At 34.8% G+C, this 15,004-nt stretch overlaps 1 protein-coding gene across 5 annotated transcripts in view; it reads left to right on the top strand.

The window, feature by feature from the left end:
• The window catches only part of LOC127438133 (phosphofurin acidic cluster sorting protein 2-like), a 91,986-nt gene that overhangs the window by 60,207 nt on the left and 16,775 nt on the right, over positions 1-15,004 (top strand). For 2 of the 5 annotated variants that reach the window (XM_051693458.1, XM_051693454.1), the window contains exons 13-19: positions 2,679-2,817; positions 5,022-5,126; positions 5,884-5,990; positions 6,090-6,244; positions 7,245-7,355; positions 11,921-12,023; positions 12,965-12,997. In XM_051693458.1, the coding sequence (XP_051549418.1) occupies positions 2,679-2,817; positions 5,022-5,126; positions 5,884-5,990; positions 6,090-6,244; positions 7,245-7,355; positions 11,921-12,023; positions 12,965-12,997 (753 nt within the window). The remainder of the gene's footprint in view (positions 1-2,678; positions 2,818-5,021; positions 5,127-5,883; positions 5,991-6,089; positions 6,245-7,244; positions 7,356-11,920; positions 12,024-12,964; positions 12,998-15,004) is intronic. The other 3 variants (XM_051693455.1, XM_051693457.1, XM_051693456.1) reach the window with 3 other exon arrangements.

Below are 15,004 nucleotides of genomic sequence, written 5' to 3'. Positions count from 1 at the left end.
AAGGTATATTTTGGGTTCAGTACAAGTTAAGCTCAATCGACAGCATTTGTAGCATATTACTGGTTACCACAAAAATTAATTTCAAAAATCTGGGTTACAGTGAGACACAGTGAAAGTGAATGGGGGCCAATCCGTAAACATTAAAATACTCACTGTTTCAAATGTATAGTCACAAGATATCAACATTAAACATGGGGCCTGGGTAGCTCAGTGGTAAAAGACGCTGGCTACCACCCCTGGGGTTCGCTAGCTCGCTAGTTCGAATCCCAGGGTGTGCTGAGTGGCTCCAGCAAGGTCTCCTAAGCAACCAAATTGGCCCGGTTGCTAGGGAGGGTAGAGTCACATGGGGTAACCTCCTCATGGTCGCTATAATGTGGTTCGTTCTCGGTGGGGTGCATGGTGAGTTGAGCGCGGATGCCACAGTGGATGGCGTGAAGCCTCCACATGCACTATGTCTCCGTGGCAAGCACTCAACAAGCCACGTGATAAGATGCGCAGGTTGATGGTCTCAGACGCAGAGGTTGAGGTGAATCACTATGCGACCACAAGGACTTGAAAGCGCACTGGGAATTGGGCATTCCAAATTGGGTGAAAAAGGGAAAAAAAACATAATTAACATAATTTTATTGTAAAAGAAAATCACTTATTAGCCTATGTAAAGTTATATCCAATTTTACAACTTTGTAATGCCATAAACACTAAAACCTTCAAACGACAATAAAAGCAATGGTTTAAACAACTTTACAGCTCAAATAATACACGTTTTAACTGAAGAATTAATGTAAGTGCTTTTATGAAATTATAAACTTCACATTTCTGCCTTTAAACCCTCCAAAAATTGGCCCCATTCACTTCCATTATAAGTGCCTCAATGTAACCTCATTTTTTGCAAGGAAAAACGGAAAAAGAAAAGGAAGGACGAGTCAATTTTTTTTTTTGTGGTAATCAACATTATGCCACAAACTTAACTTGTCTTGAACCAAGAATATTCCTTAAAGATGGTTGGTGTGCTTTGGAACATGGTTGGGTGATTCTCATAAAACCTGTCAAGAAAATTCCGTAATCGTAATCGCAAATCAATACAAAAAATATAATAAAAAATATATATATTTTGCATAAAGAAAATTAAGCTTACTTTAGATCCAATATGATTTGTTGCATTGTGACATTATTTTCAGGACAGTTAAGCACATTTTACCAACCAATTCTCTTTAGCGTAATGCGTTGGGACGTTTTACATTTACTATTGTTATTTTGTTCAATAATGATTCTCATTTCCATAACACAGTCATTCTTTTTACTGTATTACAGTAACAGGGTTCCCGCAGGTCCTTAAAATGTCTTAAATTCAGTTTTCAAAGTTTAAGGCCATAAAAAGTCTTAAATATATGAAATGGTATAACAAAAGTCTTAATTATCATTTAAAGAGGTCTTAAATTTAGGGACATAAAAACAGGAATTGCAAAATGACCAAATGTAATTATTAAACTGCAAAAGGCTGTGATTTAATTAAATAAATCTATAGTCTGTATGTGCACCACGCTTCAAAGTGAAGACGCTGCACTGTTGCACATTCTTCAAACATGCAGGGAGCTCATGATACAATGTTTCTAGCGGTTTCAGAATGGTTCAAAATCAGTTAATTACTGCTTAGTTTTGTTTAATGACATTGTTTATTTTACCATGTATATATATAAGATGTAGATGATTGTAAGAGTTTATATTGTATTTCCCTTATCTGTTTGTGTGGGAGTACAGAAATTTCAAAATATGAGTCCCCAATGTATTTTTGGCTTGCTTATAGTTATAAGTCCTGCGTTATTTACCAAATCTAAAAAAAAATTCTGGTTATTATTGGAAATTAGTTTTTTTGTATCTCTGTGTCAGTGCCCATCACAGTAAAAAAATGCTAAGAACATTTTTAACACATTTGAAATATAAATTTTAAAAACTATCAGCAAATTGATCAGTTATCACCTTTCTTCCAACACATTATTGTATCAGCAAAATCCAATATCGATCGACCTCTAATTCATTTGTGTTGATATATTGATACATAAAACAATTTTAATATGATCTGGTATAGACATACCATACTAATTTTACTTGTTAAAGTCTTTAAAAAAAAGGTCTTAAAAAGTCTTAAATTTGATTTTAAAATTTGTGCAGCATCCCTGGGTAAAAAATATGCTGTTGTACAATTATTTTTCCTAAATAAAATTAGAGAAAATGCAAGGCAGTGTCAATGGAGTAATTCCATGATGTATGCATATTTTAGAATTTAAATACTATAATTTTTTCACGTTGCATTAATGAGATTTGGGTGGTAAAATGTGCAAAACTTTAATAAAAAGAATATCACAATGTAAAAAAAATAAGACCTAGTCTCTCAAGCAAGGAGATGGTCTGCCAGCTTAGCCAGGTCCCCACCAGCTGGTCAACCACCTAAACAAGCCTAGACCAATTAAAGACCAGCTTGGACCACCTAGAAATCATGTTCCAAAACACAATTACCACCTTAAGCAGGTTTTTGCCGGTTGCTGTGTAAATGGGTGTTATGTTTAGGTTAGTTTCAGGATCAAAGTTAGGTTTTTATTATCACAAATGCTGGCCAGAAAAGGCTTTATGAATTCTCATTCCAGCCATTTTAATGTCTGTATTTTCTCTGTTCTTGTCAGTAAAACAGACAGCAAATTGCAGCGTCGTCCACGCAGCACGTCTATGAAGGACCGACAGAACTCAAAAGCTCAGAGTGATCGAACCAGCAGCATCGAGAGCGAAACCTCGCCAGACTCCAGGCTCATCACACAGGTTTGTGTAAGTGTTTTGTGTGTGAACATTGGTGTATGGAAGCTGTATCCCGCCACGGATTAAAAAGCCAAAGAGGTAATTCTGACTTTTTATTTCACAATTGACTTTATTTCTCACAGTTCCAAAATATAAAGTCGCAGTTGCAAAATAAAGTAAAGTATTGTGTGGTAAAAAGTTGCAATTGCAGGAAATAAGCTCACAATTGTGTGATATAAACCTGCAGTTGTGACTTTTGATTTCTCACAACTGCAACTTTATATCTCGCAATTGCATATGATATATGAAGTCACATTTGCGTGATATAAGCTGGTAAATGAGTGATATAAAGTCGCAGTTGCATGTATTACACTCACAATTGTGTGATAAAAACTCGCAATTGCAAGAGTTAAACTCACAATTGTGACTTTATTTCTCGCAATTGTATATGAAATGCAAGGTTGCAATTCTGAGAAATACTTTGAAATTGCGAGATATAAAGTCAGTTACAAAATATAAAGCTGTTAGTGCAAGATTTAAACTCACAATTGCGATCATAAACAATCGCAATTGATTATGATATATGAAGTTGCAATACTGAGAAATAAGTAATCGCGAAATGTATACTTACAATTGCAAGATATAAACTCACAAGTGCAGAGTTAATATGTCGTAATTGCGATAAATTGATTCGCAGTTGCAAAATCTAAAGTTGTAATTGCAAGATTTAAACGCCCAATTGCGACTTTATTTCTTGCTATTGTATATGATATATGAAGTCACAATTCTAAGAAATAAGTCGCAATTGCAAAATATAAACTCATTGCAAGATTTGAACTCACAGGTGCAAGTTAATATGTCGTAATTGCGAGAAATAAAGTAGCTGTTGCAAAATATAAAGTTGCAATTGTAAGATTTAAACTAACAATTGCACTTTATTTCTCGCAATTGTATATGATATATTCTTTATTCGGATATTTATGTGATATATGAAGTCACAGTTCTGAGAAATGAAGTCACAGTTGCTAGATACTAAGTAACAATTGCGAAATATAAACGTAAAACGTAAGTTTATATCTCATAATTGCAAGAAGTAGTCGCAATTGTTAAGTATAAAGTTGCAAGATTTAAACGCAATTGTGACTATTTCTCGCAATTGCGACTTTATATCGAGCATTTGTGATTTTATATAAAGATATTGTGATCTGATATAGTCACAATTGCTACTTTATTTCTTGCAGTTGTGTATGATATATGAAGTCGCAATTCTGAGAAGTCGCAATTGTGAACTCACAAGTGCAAGTTCATATGTCGTTATTGCGAGATATAAAGTCGCACTTGTGATTTTATATCTTGGAATATAACTCGGAATTGCAAATTATAAAGTCGAAATTGCGAGAAATAAAGTGGCAATTCCGAGATATAAAATTACAATTTAATACAATCTTAAACATAACTCTCACAGAATTGTGAGATATAAAATCAGAATTACCTTTTTATTTTGTTGGTGCCTGACAGTATTAGAAAATAAAAACTCCTATTCCTAAAGGGATAGTTTACCCAAAAAGCCTCATGACGTTCCAAACCCGTATGACTTTCTTTCATGCAACTCGAGTAATTCTGTGGTTCCTCTTTTTCATGCAATTACAACGAATAGGGACTGGAACATTCAAACTTAAAAAAGGATGCAAAAGCACTATAAAAGCATTATAAAGGTGGTCCATACTCATGCTCTGTATTCCAAGTCTTCTGATATGATAGCTTTGTTTGAGTAACAGATCGAAATGTAAGTAATTATTTGATCCAGTTCACAAAACCAGTCTGCAGTAGTTCATTCACAAATCAGACAGATCCAGTTCTCATGTAAATTTTCGGTCTGTTCCTCTTCCAAAGCTATCGTATAACTTAAGAAGTCTTGGGATATACGTAGGATAAGAGTCAAATGGACTACTTTTATGAAATTGTTATATTTTTTTGTTTTGCATGCTTTTCAAAGCTTAAATGCTTCAGTCCCCATTCATTGTAATTGTATCCAAGAGCGACCAGTACATTCTTCAAAATATCTCCTTTTGTGTTCCACAGAAGAAAGTCATATAGGTTTGGAAAGACATGAGTTACGTGAGAAAATTATGACAGAATTTTCTTTTTTGGGTGAACTAGTCCCAGAAATGTTTGTTAGACAGATTTGTGGGAGTGAGTGCTCATATAGTGATCTGACGTCCTTTCTGTCACAGGTACCGAGGAAGTCTGTGTACGATCAGCTCAATCAGATCCTGAACTCTGATGAACAGTTGCCAGAGAGTATCATTCTCATCAACACTACAGACTGGCAAGGACAGGTGTGTGTGTGTCTTTCTTATTCTGGATCATTCTAAGAAACAGGTGCATTTTTCATTATGAAAAGGGGATTTTTAAAGGTACACTCAGTAATTTTTTCCTCATTTAAAAACGTTTTACTTCTAAAGAAATGAATTGTAATTTTGAAATATATCATGAGCATTCACATGAGACAAAGACTGCAGTCATATCAGTAACATTATAAAAGCTGTTTTATTCTACATGGAGAGGGTCTCCTCATGGGGGCAGCCATGTTAGAATCACATGACCAACTAAATACTACTGGCTTAATCTCATTAACCATCCTGTTATTTGACACTATCATTCATGGATTAAATTAATCAAGGCTGACTGTGAATAGTGATTTTCTGCAATGAAGTTGGTAACTCAAAACTATCGCATTTGAATGATGCTGCATCCACACCACTAGGTGTCAGTGTCCATGTCCAAGATGTCAAATTGAAAACATTACCGAGTGCACCTTTAAATGAAATTTTAAATTCAATCAGACAGAGAATATCTTTAAGTGTTAATAAATTGCATAGTGTTGTCTCAAGCTAATTTTATTCTAATAAATATAAGGTTGAGATATAACTGTGCTCTCAGGAAGGAAACAGTGTTTACAGTTTTAGAGGTTATTTGGCCATTTCTAGTCTTGTTTAACAAGTTGTCTTTCATCCCTAAGAGGATTTGCTTTCATTCAGATCTCTCTGTCTTCTCATGCTGTTGTTTGACTCGTGAACTCTGTTTCTCTCACAGTATTTGAATGAGACTCTTCAGGAGCACAAGCAGCCCATTGTGTCCACTGTTTCCCCCGCAGACGTTCAGGCCGCATTCAACACCATCGTCACTAGGATTCAGCGATTGTAAGACTAATCAATTTGTGTGTATTTTATTAGTGAGAACTTACAAGAAAGTCTTTAATGGTCTTGTACATCTCATTCTGTGTTTACGTTGTCTGTCAGTTGTAACTGTAATGCCCAGACGCCACCCACCATTAAAGTCGCCATTGTGGGCGATCAGGGTTATCTCAGCACAATTCTCCGCTGCTTCGTGGAGCAACTCGCCAACAAGACGCCTGATTGGTTGAGCTACATCCGTTTCCTAGTCATTCCTGTTGGTAAGAAGAATAAAATCAATCTGCGTTATTTCAACTTATTTTTTTTCAAAAGTCGTGTTTAAAGGAATAGTTCACCTACAAAATGAAAACTCTTTCATCATTTACTCACCCTCATGCCATCTCAGATGTGTATGACTTTCTTTCTTCTGCTGAACACAAACGAAGATTTTTATAAGAAAATGTCAGCTCTGTAGGTCCATACAATGCAAGTGAATGGTGACCAGAACTTTGAAGCCCTAAAAAGCTTATAAATGCAGCATAAAAGTAATCCATACGACTCCAGTGGTTTAATATATGTCTACTGAAGCGATATAATAGGTGTGGGTGAGAAACAGGTCAATATTTAATTTATTTTTTTACCATAAATCTACACATTCACATTCTTTTTTCTTTTTTTTTTTTGCCGTGCATATCGCCACCTACTGAGCAGGAAGGAGAATTTAAGGACTTAAATATTGGTCTGTTTTAAATCCACACCTATCATATCGCTTCAGAAGATATTGATTTAACCAGTGGAGTCGTTTTATGTCTAATTTTCCGATACAGAAGTGCATTAGTAGGCATTAACTGTGATCAATCACAGAAAACCATGTGATTAATTAGTCAGTAGATTTTAATTGATTCACAACCCTTTATTATAGTTATGGGAATAGAATGAGAATTACAAACAAACCCAAAACTAAACATCTGGATGTATTACAGTAATGAGAATTGTCATAATGCAAAAAATATAAAAATGAGTCTCTAGATGTGTCAGTCATGACAGATGTTGTTTTTAGTTGAAGGGTTGTCTTTGATTTTGTTCACTTACAGTTTGATTAAACTACAGTATTGTATTATGTTCTAAATAGATTTTTCTGCCCATCTGGCGATGTTTTATTATCTAGCCAAAGCCAGTTATTACACACATTTGGCATTATTAATTTTGCACCCTGGTCTGAAGGTTGTTTTTCTCTTCAGGATGTTATCTTTAAGCAGAATCTGCTTTATTTCTGCTCAGGTTGTCATCCACTGGCCAAATACATCTCAACGTTTGACAGTAAGTTCAATAACATCTTCATGGACGCAGGTTGGAGGGACGTGTTTTCGAGGTTAGAGGCGCCCCCTTCAGGTCAGAGTCTCACACTGACACTCATTCTGAAAATACGGGCCCTTCAAATATAACAGTAAATAAATACATATTATACACACAATAAATATTGAAACGGTTTTTGTTCATTTCCCTCTTTGTTTAGATTATCATAGTTTTAAACATGTAATAATTTGTATTTAGTTTACATTTGAGTCTGAAACAAGACTAAAACAGTCAAATCTGTATATAAAAGGCATTTGAAAAGTATCAAAAATAAGTAAAAATTGATGAAGGCCTGGTAAAATGTTTCCAAATCAGTTTTAATTTGACCTTCATATAATAAAAAGAAGTTTGAACAGTTTGTGAGATGGAGTTGACATGGCAGAAAATACAAGTACAGTTACTCAAAACTTAAGAATTTCAGAATGAAGGCTGACCTGATTTGACTTAATTTTATACAGTATATGCCTTCATAAATACAGTTGCAAAACCTTATAAAAAATATGTACTTTTAAAGTTAATCTTTTCTTTCTGTCAAAGAAAGTGGTAGTAATGCTTCTTTAAAAGATACTATTATATCTTTGTTTTTGTTTTTGTTAAATCTATATTCTTAACTTGATGAAGTGTTGGGTTATGGTCTAAGCACGGGTAGATTTAGGGGTAGTGAGCTGTGTTAGGTGTAATCCGATTACAAAATAGTTACTGTAATCAAATTACTTTTTATGTCAAAAGTAGCGTAACACATTACATTTTAAATTCATGTAATCAAATTACATTGACTCAGTTCCAATTAACTGAATTACTTTTAAGTACATTACTTTCATGCTAATATTTTTGTGGAATACATTTAAAACATGAGTTATGTTCATATCTACAGTATGTGTGTGCATTTCTGTCACTAGTAAGAATGTCTAATAAGTACTTATAAGAGAGAAGCATGTACTGCTGAGTGTATGACAAGTGTACAACAAGGAGGAAATATAGTCAGTATTTGGAATTCGTCGAGCAGAAAGTGTTTTAGAAAGTAACTGGCTCATTCTATAATTGAGGGTACATTTCATGTCAACAAAAAAGTACAAAAACAAAGTGCTTTCTCAATAAAACAATTACTGGTTTAAGTTAATATATTTCTTCAATGTAACATATCTGCAAGTTGAAAAGCTTAAGCGTAATTATTATTATTTATTTTTTTTATAATAAGGAAAAGGATGTTTTCCCTAGTGAATGTGTCAACTATGTTACAGACTGCATGCCATTACAGACACTGATTAAATGCCAAACTTCAAGTAACACACATAATTGAGGGTTCTTTTGTCTATTCTGCCATATGTGCAGTAATTCTTTTAAAATAATTTTAATAATTGTATGTTTTTGCAGATATTCATGTGATTATTTTCAACACGGTCACTAGTGACAGTAACATGTTTTATTATAAATCTGCCTTAAATATAATTCTGGTAGTTTTAAGCAATGTTATGCAAATTACACCTTGAAGGATACCAGAAGCAGCATTCTTGTTATTGTAAATGTTAAAAAAAATCAGCGGTAACATAGTTGACAGTGAAACTAACATAGTTGAAAAAGCAATATCCTGCTTATTTCACAAAATACAGTGACACCATTTACATCAAAAGATCTCTGTTATAACTTGCAAAGGAACAATATCTAGTTAATTTTGTCAAATCAATTAAATGTCCCTTAATCCCTAATCATCATGATTCACACGCATGCACATACAGGTGCATCTCAATAAATTAGAATGTCGTGGAAAAGTTCATTTATTTCAGTAAATCAACTCAAATTGTGAAACTGGTGTATTAAATAAATTCAATGCACACAGACTGAAGTAGTTTAAGTCTTTGGTTCTTTTAATTGTGATGATTTTGGCTCACATTTAACAAAAACCCACCAATTCACTATCTCAAAAAATTAGAATACATCATAAGACCAATAAAAAAAATGTTTTAGTGAATTGTTGGCCTTCTGGAAAGAATGTTCATTTACTGTATATGTACTCAATACTTGGTAGGGGCTCCTTTTGCTTTAATTAATGCCTCAATTCGGCGTGGCATGGAGGTGATCAGTTTGTGGCACTGCTGAGGTGGTATGGAAGCCCAGGTTTCTTTGACAGTGGCCTTCAGCTCATCTGCATTTTTTGGTCTCTTGTTTCTCATTTTCCTCTTGACAGTACCCCATAGATTCTCTATGGGGTTCAGGTCTGGTGAGTTTACTGGCCAGTCAAGCACACCAACACCATGGTCATTTAACCAACTTTTGGTGCTTTTGGCAGTGTGGGCAGGTGCCAAATCCTGCTGGAAAATGAAATCAGCATCTTTAAAAAGCTGGTCAGCAGAAGGAAGCATGAAGTGCTTCAAAATTTCTTGGTAAACGAGTGCAGTGACTTTGGTTTTCAAAAAACACAATGGACCAACACCAGCAGATGACATTGCACCTCAAATCATCACAGACTGTGGAAACTTAACACTGGACTTCAAACAACTTGGGCTATGAGCTTCTCCACCCTTCCTCCAGACTCTAGGACCTTGGTTTCCAAATGAAATACAAAACTTGCTCTCATCTGAAAAGAGGACTTTGGACCACTGGGCAACAGTCCAGTTCTTCTTCTCCTTAGCCCAGGTAAGACACCTCTGACATTGTCTGTTGTTCAGGAGTGGCTTAACAAGAGGAATACGACAACTGTAGCCAAATTTCTTGACACATGTGTGTGTGGTGGCTCTTGATGCTTTGACCCCAGCCTCAGTCCATTCCTTGTGAAGTTCACCCAAATTCTTGAATCGATTTTGCTTGACAATCCTCATAAGGCTGCGGTTCTCTCGGTTGGTTGTGCATCTTTTTCTTCTACACTTTTTCCTTCCACTCAACTTTCTGTTAACATGCTTGGATACAGCACTCTGTGAACAGCCAGCTTCTTTGGCAATGAATGTTTGTGGCTTACCCTCCTTGTGAAGGGTGTCAATGATGGACAACTGTCAGATCAGCAGTCTTCCCCATGATTGTGTAGCCTAGTGAACCAAACTGAGAGACCATTTTGAAGGCTCAGGAAACCTTTGCAGGTGTTTTGAGTTGATTAGCTGATTGGCATGTCACCATATTCTAATTTTTTGAGATAGTGAATTGGTGGGTTTTTGTTAAATGTGAGCCAAAATCATCACAATTAAAAGAACCAAAGACTTAAACTACTTCAGTTTGTGTGCACTGAATTTATTTAATACACAAGTTTCACAATTTGAGTTGAATTACTGAAATAAATGAACTTTTCCACAACATTCTAATTTATTGAGATGCACCTGTACACACATGCACGAGGGCACACACACCCTCAGTGTCCTCTGATACATGCAGGCTTAAATTATAACAAAAACAAAAAACTGATCTATGAAAAATAAATCATTACCATCAGTGGACACAGTAGGTTCACGTCAACTATGTTAACCAAGAGCTGGCCCTAGAGGGTAACATAGTTGACAATTCCCCCATTTTTACTCAATTTCAATGGTAGGCCTTGCCTGGCCAACCACATGTCATTTTCTTGATCAGGTTAAGCTCAAATTTGAATATATGTTTTTATTAAAATCATAAAAATATTGCAAACATAACAATGTATCCAACATAGTTGACAGTCAGTTAATATTCTCCTTGACAGTATGCTATTGTAGTTAAAATATTGACACCATTCATTCACCATTATGTGTACAAAATGTCTGCCACAGAGGAAAATGACATCACATTATGCTGGTCACATGTTTTTGGGATGTACGTACCATTTTTGGTGCAGGGGGGTGTTTGGTTAGTAACATAGTTGACAGAACTTTTGTGTACACAAGTAAAATAAGATATTTTCTTTATTAAAATGTCAAACTCAATCTAAAAAATACTATTTCTTGGAAGTGTTTAGACTTTAGAAATAAATAAAATATAGATAATGGTGGCTTTAACATTTTGTATTCATTATTTTGAACTTAAGACCCACTCACTTCAAAAACGGACAATGCAAAAACTGTCTATTATGAAATATCATGGCAATTTCAAGCAAAATGAAACATGAGGTGCACAAAATATTTGTGTGATATTATAACTTTAATGGATAAAATTAGATATTTCTGAAGAAAATGATTAGAAAATATATAATTATAATCAGTGGACATTAAATATACCCTAAATTATAGAATGAGCCAACTTAAAAGTAAAGTAATTAATTATGTGATTACTTCTCAATGAAGTTACCAGTAAAGTAATATGATTACAATTATTGAGAAGTAATTAGTAATATGTAGTGGATTACTTTTTTGAGTAACTTACCCAACGTTGGTAGTGAGTGATAATCTGATGTCATAATTTTGATAACAGAACAAGAAAATCAAATGAAATTGTACATTTGGGTTAAGAACTTTCTTGATGATAAATGTATTTGAAATCATTAAACTCAAAATGGAAATGCTGCTATTTTCAAAATGAATGTGATGTAAAATTGAGCAACTTATGTCTATATCAGTGAATAATATGTTGAACAATGTAATTTAGTATATCTGTTATCTGATTGGATATTTGTCCTCAATGTGTATGTTGTTTGCAAATGTTCACAGATAACATTGATGTGGCCGGACGCGTCTCACAGTATCTGGCCGGAGCAAATCAGTCTCACCAGTTCCCTATTTCAGAGGCCATGCTCACCTATAAACAGAAAAGGTATTGTCTCGTATTTGTGTTTGTGAGAATAAATAACTGATTATATACATGTAATTGCATGTGTCAAGAATATAAATACTGTATATGTTCTGTATGTTTGTTCAACATCTGACTTTAAGTTGTATAAATTAAGTCATATAGAAATTTTAAAAGAACCAAGCTTACCTGTGTTAATGCAATGGTGGCTCAGTGGTTAAGGCTCTAGGTTACTGATCAGAAGGTTGGGGGTTCAAGCCCCAGCACTGCCAAGATGCCATTGTTGGGCCCTTGAGCAAGGCCCTTGACCCTATCTGCTCCAGGGGTGCCATATCATGACTGACCCTGCACTCTAACCCCAGCTTAGCTGGGATATGTGGGGGGAAAAAAGGAATTTCACTGTATATGTACAAAATGAGTGATAAATAAAATTATTATAATTATACCTCCATGTTGCATTATAGGTTGATTCTCACGAAACATGTCAAGAACAGGACTGGGTCATATTTCACCCCAAAATCAAAAGAAAGAGATTATACGATATTATATTTAGTTTTGAGAAAATTACATTTTCTCATACATTTTCATGACAACAGAATTAGCATTTTTGGGTTAACTACTCCTAATTGTCTTAAAAATAGGCTTAATTTTCTTTATGCAAAATGTTTGGTTTTTTTTTTTTTCGTTTTTTTTTTTTTCGTTTTTTTCTTGTGCCTGACATGTTTTCGTGAGATTCACCCGAGAAGTTATTACAGGTATCATGATCATCATCGTCAATTAGTCCATAAAAACAATCAAGCAAATCCCCTTATAATAGTTTTCTTGCATTTTCATTTTTTAAATAATTTCACACGTTTGTTTGATCTTGTTTTATTTTGTCATTGAAAAGTGGTCGTGTGGAGGACGGTGCAGTAACTGTTGTGCTTTTGGGGTTTTCTTCCTTATCTTTTGTTTTTGCCTTCAAGGAAGAGAAGTTTGTATTTTGATTTTTACATCAGGTACCTAACTGTATGTTTGGGTTGATGTCAATATAATTCACTCATGCTCTCAGTATGTGGTTAATCTCACACACCTGTCTGCGTCAGTACTAGTTTTTGATCACTGTGTGTGTGTGTGTGTGTGTGTTTTCATAATCCAGTGTTTTGTGTCTTTAACCGATTTAGTTTGGTTTGGCCTAATTTGGTTTTAACTGAGTTTTAACAGGTTTGGAAATGAGATTTAAATGGGAACAAGGCTGGTAACTCAAATGTTGTTGGTGTAAACTTCGCAAATGTTGATCCATGATCTACTTGAGTGCATTTACATGAACGATTTTACATTGATTATGCTTAATTATTCTATTTAAAATGCCAAAAGTGAACTTGCCAGGTTATAATATTCTTCTGCATCATCTGAGCATCATTTGTTGAATTACTGCATGCCATGATCAACAGATGTACGCAAACATCTCTATTGAACAAAATTCAGTTTGCCGCCTACTTCTCATAGTCATAGGTAATAGCACAGTTTTCACTTCGCTGCGCAAATAGTGCAAACTTTTGTGAATAAAGTGCAATCCCCTGAATAATAAGCCGAATTTACAAAGAATGGATGCGTGTCTGTGCTGAAAACTGCACAACGCAGGTTCAACGCATGTAGCGCCACAATGGGTGACTAACCAATAAGACGCAGGTTTTTGCGTGGAAATGTGCAAAAGTGGCGCAACTTTGATCGTCTACTATTGCCTCCCAGAACTGTGTGATACAAACACAAGGCATCTGCCACTGAATGCTAGCAAACATGTTTTTTAGAGCATTTTGCCTGCACACTCTAAACCACAATTAATTTATTACATTTAATAAAAGACTTCTATTTCCATTTCTACTTTACGCTAATTTCCCCAGAAGTTACGATTTAGTTCTCTTAATACATGAGATGGAAACACTGCTTTTTTTGCTAATTGTTTTTGCAATATTCAAAATTTTCGCCTACATTAAATTCGTAACTTGGTTGGAATCATGACTAATGAAGTTGTGCTTCAGCATGTAAAAGTGTTGCAGAGATAATGACTCAATTCCTGTTTGACATCTTTGCTGGCAAATTCATTACGGTTTTTCTAGAGAATGGTGTTGAATACTCAAATAAGATGTTTTTGAGGCTTGGTCTAAAGATGAGCCAATTTTGTAAGCGGAAGTAGCGAGAAAACAGGATGTGAATCTATTGAAAATGGTGGAAAGGCAAATGGCAGACCTTGTTAATCAAAAGTACTCTGGAGCAAAGAAGTCTAGGCCAAGATATTCTAAAGTTGTAATGATTTTTTTCCATGTTTATGCATACAGCTTTGGTTCTTGTTCCGTAATGAAAGAGGAGAGGTAGAGAAAGGAAACACAGGAAAGAGTGTCACTCTGGACATCAGCCTGTGCACAGGTGTCTCATCTGACCACATTTGAATATCAACAATCTCTCCAGCCCTTCTTCGCTGCTATTTTACTATACAAAATACGAAAACAGCCCAGGACGTATGAAATGTGAAACGTGAAATGCTGTTCGCAACCCATTTTACTTCTGTATTGGCAAGTTAAAACAGTATATTCAATGAGAAAAAAATTAAGGCAGGACTTGATTTTATCCATCAGGAATTGATTGGATGGTAAAAAGTGGTCTCTTTTTGACAGATTTTGGAGGGGAGTGGTTGAAAAATAAGAGCGATTGGTGACGTCAACCGTTAATGAAAGCCGTTTAGGATACGGAGCAAGTTATTACATTTTAAGAAAGATTAAATTACGAAGACAGGCCGTTGTTTAAGATGCTCAGTAGCCAGTTAACAAGATATCTTGAAGCACAACTGTATTTTCCACTTTGCTCTAAGAAAAATGATAAGAAATGTATAGTTACGAAGTACAAAACTTAAGTACAGTTTTGGAATATTTATGTATACTTTACTCAAGTATAAATATTTCTGTTGACTTTCACTTTTACTTCAGTACATTTTGAAGAGAAAATGAATAGTTTTACTCCAGTACATT

This window comes from Myxocyprinus asiaticus, chromosome 49, assembly GCF_019703515.2.
Source record: "Myxocyprinus asiaticus isolate MX2 ecotype Aquarium Trade chromosome 49, UBuf_Myxa_2, whole genome shotgun sequence".
Lineage (NCBI taxonomy): Eukaryota > Metazoa > Chordata > Actinopteri > Cypriniformes > Catostomidae > Myxocyprinus > Myxocyprinus asiaticus.
This window is presented reverse-complemented; position numbering and strand designations above follow the sequence as displayed.